Consider the following 5,475-nt stretch of genomic DNA (forward strand, 5'->3'; position numbering starts at 1 on the left):
AATTTTTGTTGAGAGAGACCAATTTTCTCATTTTCAAAATTAATAGGGACCAAAGGAGTATTTACACCAAGTTGTTATTCAAACTATTTGAATTATTTGAATTGTAAACTCGAACTATTTATTCAAATAACTCAATTCGATGAACTCGAAATTTAATTTTCTTTCCTACTTTTCTTACATAGATTGAGTTTTGCTCACTCATAAGTAATATATTTACATTATACACTTACACTATATCTAAAAATAGTTATTTAAATAAAACTTGCATCCTTGAATGATTCAACTCTATTGTTAAATGAGGCTATGATATAAAGGTGGGATTTTATTGAAATTAAATTATGTGGGTTTAATCTTTAGATAATCTATAAAAATACAATTTTTAAGTAATTAATATTTTAATAATTCAAAATCATATTAAAAATATTATGAGATTGATGTCTCAACTGCCCGTGATTTTAGGAGCGGATAGTTTGATAAAACTTTAATTAAATATATATAATTATTTGATAATTCATGATCAATTAATTAAAATTAAAATTAATAGCAAAAGTTATCATCAATTACACGTAGGTTTTATCTTTCAAAAATAGAAAACCAAAAACTACGTCTGTATTAATTTATAAAATTAAATTCACAAATCTTGAAAATTTCAACTAATCAATGGATTTATATATACTTTTACATCTAAGTTTCGTCTTTTAATGATGAAGAAATCTGTTATATACCACTAGCTCTTGTGTTTATTTCTAACATCCCTCTCCTTTTCTTTTCCAGGCAAATCCATGGATCCTACCACGACCACATTCATTCTTCTTTCTCTTCTTTTATATGGTTCTACTACCGGTTTCAGTCGCGTTTTCTCTTCAGAAAGTTGTCCTTTTCCGGCAATTTTTAATTTTGGTGCCTCTAATTCTGATACCGGTGGCTTCGCTGCCGCCTTCTTTCAACCTAAGCCACCTTATGGAGACACCTTTTTTGGAATGCCGTCCGGAAGAGCATGTGATGGACGACTCATCGTTGATTTCACTGGTACTTAATTAATTATCCTCTCCAGGTTTTTTTATTAAAAAATATTAATAATTATATTATAGTTATTATTTATTAATTTTAACATTTGTTAATAAAAATATACTTTAAAATAAATTTTAAACAATTCCTACAGCTAGTCATCATTTCTAGTAAATCGGAGGATATTTCACATTTAAATCCATTTGAATCTATGTCTTACTTATTGTTGCTACAACAATTGTACCAATAGACTTAAGGTTCAATCCATGTTTTAAATTTTTTTAAATGAAAATAAATATTATTTTTGGGTTTGCTTCAAAGTAAATATTATCTAATGTAAATAAATATTATTTTTGGATTTGTTTTAAAATAAATATTATCTTATGTATTGAAAATAAATAATTAGATTACTACAATTTATCTTATAAATTTCAAAGTTTGGTTCAAAGGTTTTTTTTCCTCATTAATTATGAGCAAGTTTAATTTAATTTAATTTAATTTATGTTAATGACTATTATTGTGAACAGCTGAGAGTTTGGATTTGCCATTCCTAAGCTCTTACCTGAATTCACTGGCAACTAATTTCTCACATGGCGCGAATTTCGCGACGGTGTCTTCCACCATAAGATTACCGACGGCTGATGTTATCCCCCAAGGCCAAGCTAGTCCATTCTACCTATCTTTACAATGTTCACAATTTGCTCAGTTCAAAAATAGATCCCAAATTATTAGAAGACAAGGTAAGTAAATTTTCACCTACATCTTAGCATAATAAATGGATTTGAATTTAATGTAAATGTGGATTTAGCTAATATAGAAATTGCAAATATTTTTTCTCAAACAAAAAATACAAATATTTTACTAGTTGTCATCTTTAATTTCATTTTTTATTTTTTGTAGGAGGAATATATGCAAGTCTAATGCCAAGGGAGGAAACTTTTGCCAAGGCATTATACACTTTCGACATCGGCCAAAATGATCTCACGCAAAGTCTCTTCCTTAACATGACCATAGTGCAAGTTATCGCTGCCATCCCTGATATAGTCAACCACTTCTTAGACAATATCAAGGTTTCCTCAATTAAAAAAAAAAAACAAAAACAAAAATGTCACCATTAATTATTTGGTTTGTCATATTAAACTAAAACGGTTCAATGGTTTTATTCATGCATTGCAGAATCTATATAGTTTAGGAGCAAGGTTATTTTGGGTTTACAACACGAGGCCAATCGGTTGCTTTCCACAAATTCTAACTAGTTTTCCATCAGCTAAAAAGGACTCCGTCGGTTGTGCAAAGCCGTATAATCGATTAGCTCAACGTTTCAATGCCGAGTTGAAGAATGCATTGGCTCGACTTAGGATTGAGTTTCCTTTAGCTACAATTGTTTATGTAGACCTCTACTCTGCTCTATACTCTTTATACACTCACCCGACCAAAAATGGTAACAAAATACCGAAAGATGCGATATTATTATTGTTTTATTTTAACTTAAAATTCTTATGTGCCAATCAATATGACCGGCATAAGTTTTTTTTTTTTTGAATGCTTGTAGGATTTGAACGTCCTCTTGTTGCTTGTTGTGGTTATGGAGGTAAGTACAACTATGGCAGAGATGCAGCATGTGGAGAAACAATTAATGTTAATGGAAAAAACATTATGGTGGGATCATGTAAAGACCCATCAGTTCGAGTGAGTTGGGATGGAGTTCATTTCACTGAAGCTGCAAATAAGTTTGCTTTCGATCTTGTGTCGTCTGGAAATTTCTCAAATCCACCTATTCCTTTGAAACTGGCATGCCACCATAGGTAAACATCATCTGGGGTTTTGTTTGGTGTTTTTTTTTGGTAAAAAAGAGATGAATTATCATAATCAAAGAGGAAATACTAAACTGCATTGGTAAAATTGAAATAAAGAAGCCAATCGAGTTTTAGCTCGATTGGCATGGATATCGTTGTCAATGTAGGAGGATGTGGATTTGAGTGCGCTGAAGCTCATTATCCTCCTATTTATGGTTTGGGGAGGAGCTATGGGTAGTTCTAGGTATTGTGTAAAAAAGAACAGATATGATATGTAATCTTAGAAGATGTGATTTTGTAATCTTAGAGATTTAATTTGTAGATACCCTTTAATCTTCACCGTTGATGTAATTGATCTGTACCGTTGGATTTGGAGAGGCTCAGCTATAAATAGAGGCCTCTCCCTTCATTGTAAAAAAGAAAAAAGAAAAAGGAGGAATAAAAAAAGAGAACGATTGACAGTTTTTTAAAGGTGGCTTACTATTTTTTTCTTTCGATTATTTTTTTACTTATTTACGATTTTAAAAAAGGGAGAAGATGATATCACTGCAAATTTTATTTATTTATTTTATTTAGCCCCTCCGCCTTTTAATATCTTTAAAATTAAGTTTTTTTTTATTTTTGAATTTACCCTTTTATTCATTTTAAAATTCAATTCGATCCTAATTGGACGACGCCGTTTAGGGAAATAGGGAAAATCTCCCTTCCGGTCCCTCCATGTAATATGCGCGTTCAATTTGGTCCTTCAGTCTCCATTTATTTACAGATTTGCCTCAGAATTTTTATTTACAGTTAAAATTAGCTTTTTTTTATTTTCTTTATTTTTAATTAATTAGTTTTTTTTATTATTTATTTTTCATATTTAATTATTATTATTTTTAAAATATATGTATATATTTTTTACATACGCAGGTTTATTTTTGTAGTATAATATAATTATTTTTATTTTATTTTTATTTATATGTAATTATTTTTATAATCTATATGTATATATTTATTTTAGTATATATATGTATGTATACATATTAATATTTTAACCAATTTTATTTATTTATATATATGAATATATTTATTTTTAAAAAAATGCAAATATATGTTTTTTAATATACTTTATAGTTTATATTTTTTCCTTTATTTTCATAAATGAATCATGTATGTATAAGTTTCATAGCCCGATATTCTATATGTAAATTATGTGTATGACTTTTAATTTCAATGTATATATTATGTGCCTTTTATTCTTTATGTTTTGTTTATTTTCTTCACTCGATTATTAATTCATGTTTTCGTTTATATGTTAAAAGATTTTTTTATTTTGATCATTTATTTGATATTTTGTATGTGATTATTTTTATTATGTATATTGATTTTATTTATTCATTTATTTATATTATTTCTATGCCACTGTGATATTTACTATTGCATTATTTAATATAGCATCACATCATTTTTTTACTCGATTTCAAACTTTTCAAAATTGAGATAATGCTCGTATTTAGGATTTTCAAGGAAATTGAGCCCTAACGTATTGGGTTCCGATTTTCTTCGTTAAATCTAACAATCGAGCATTTCTCTTTAATAAAAAAATAAAGAACTCATTATTGGGAATTCAACACGTTGTGTCCTAACGTATTGGATGTGACGCATTGATTTCTCGAAATGAATATTTTAAAAAAATAATAAAGGAAATATTCCGAGTTTGGGATTCTCAAGGAATTGTGCCCTAACGTATTGGGCCACGATTTCTTAAATCTTGAATAAATGGATATTCTTTTAAATTTTTATTGCACTAGTATTTTGGCCTAATTCATTTTTGGGGAAAATTAGAATGTCGTGCCCTAACATATTGGGTGTGACATTTTCTTTCTCTGAAATGATAAAGGTTTTAATACGTAACGTTTTTAAGTTTTTTCTAAGGATTATATTTCTTCAAATTTTTGACATTAAGATATTAATTAATTAACTAGGTACCAATTTTGGGCGTATGAGGGTGCTAATCCTTCCTTGTACGTAACTGACTCCCGGATCCATTTTTCTAAAACTCGTAGACCAAAGCCGTTCTTTTTAGGTGATCCAATCACTCCTCAATAAAAGATTGGTGGCTACTCCCAATTTTAATTTTTTTAAAAAGTCGACAACCTAAAATTTTTATTTTTTTCAAAAAAATGGTTTCGACGGTTTCTTTAGAATGAAACATGTATTGCAATCATAAAATCAAAAGAAAGAATGTGTGAATTAATGTTTGGTCATACCATCTTAAATTACTCCTCATTCATCGCCAAGTCATCAATAAAAACATGTGAATCCTCCGAAAACTATGCTTTCTCTTAATTAGGACTTGATAGTGTTTGCATGTAGAGTTAAAAATAATATTAAGATAAATTCATTGAAGATTTAAAGGCATGTAACATTCCACTTTATTTAAGCACTCGACAATCTAATAATACCAAAATATGAAGAATAAAATGGAAGTTGTCTTTAGTATGTGATCTAGATGAAATCTAACTCCTATTTATAGGAGTTTTCATGTCTCTTTAGACAGGCATAACTATTCAATAGTTTTCTTACAATAATGATAACTATTAAAAAGATATTTATTCGAATAATCATAACTTTTTGTCAATAATAATCACGTAACATCCCTAACCCATCTCCGTCACTAGATTAGGGT

At 28.6% G+C, this 5,475-nt stretch overlaps 1 protein-coding gene across 1 annotated transcript; it reads left to right on the top strand.

Annotated features, from left to right (window-relative positions):
• Positions 1–661: 661 nt before the first annotated feature.
• LOC105769550 (esterase) lies at positions 662–3,275 on the top strand. The gene is made up of 5 exons (XM_012590258.2): positions 662–1,029; positions 1,536–1,748; positions 1,909–2,078; positions 2,185–2,449; positions 2,561–3,275. The coding sequence occupies exons 1-5, from the start codon at positions 783–785 to the stop codon at positions 2,815–2,817; spliced, it is 1,152 nt and encodes a 383-aa protein (XP_012445712.1). The 5' UTR covers positions 662–782; the 3' UTR covers positions 2,818–3,275.
• Positions 3,276–5,475: the final 2,200 nt, after the last annotated feature.

Source organism: Gossypium raimondii, chromosome 7 (genome assembly GCF_025698545.1).
Source record: "Gossypium raimondii isolate GPD5lz chromosome 7, ASM2569854v1, whole genome shotgun sequence".
NCBI classification, from domain to species: Eukaryota; Viridiplantae; Streptophyta; class Magnoliopsida; order Malvales; family Malvaceae; genus Gossypium; species Gossypium raimondii.

Excerpts from the sequence above, each read along its gene's own strand:
- LOC105769550 (XM_012590258.2), top strand. The coding sequence starts at position 783 with ATGGATCCTACCACGACCACATTCATTCTTCTTTCTCTTCTTTTATAT. Across the intron at positions 1,030-1,535 it reads ACTCATCGTTGATTTCACTG|CTGAGAGTTTGGATTTGCCA; the intron begins GTACTTAATTAA and ends TATTGTGAACAG. Across the intron at positions 2,450-2,560 it reads CACTCACCCGACCAAAAATG|GATTTGAACGTCCTCTTGTT; the intron begins GTAACAAAATAC and ends GAATGCTTGTAG.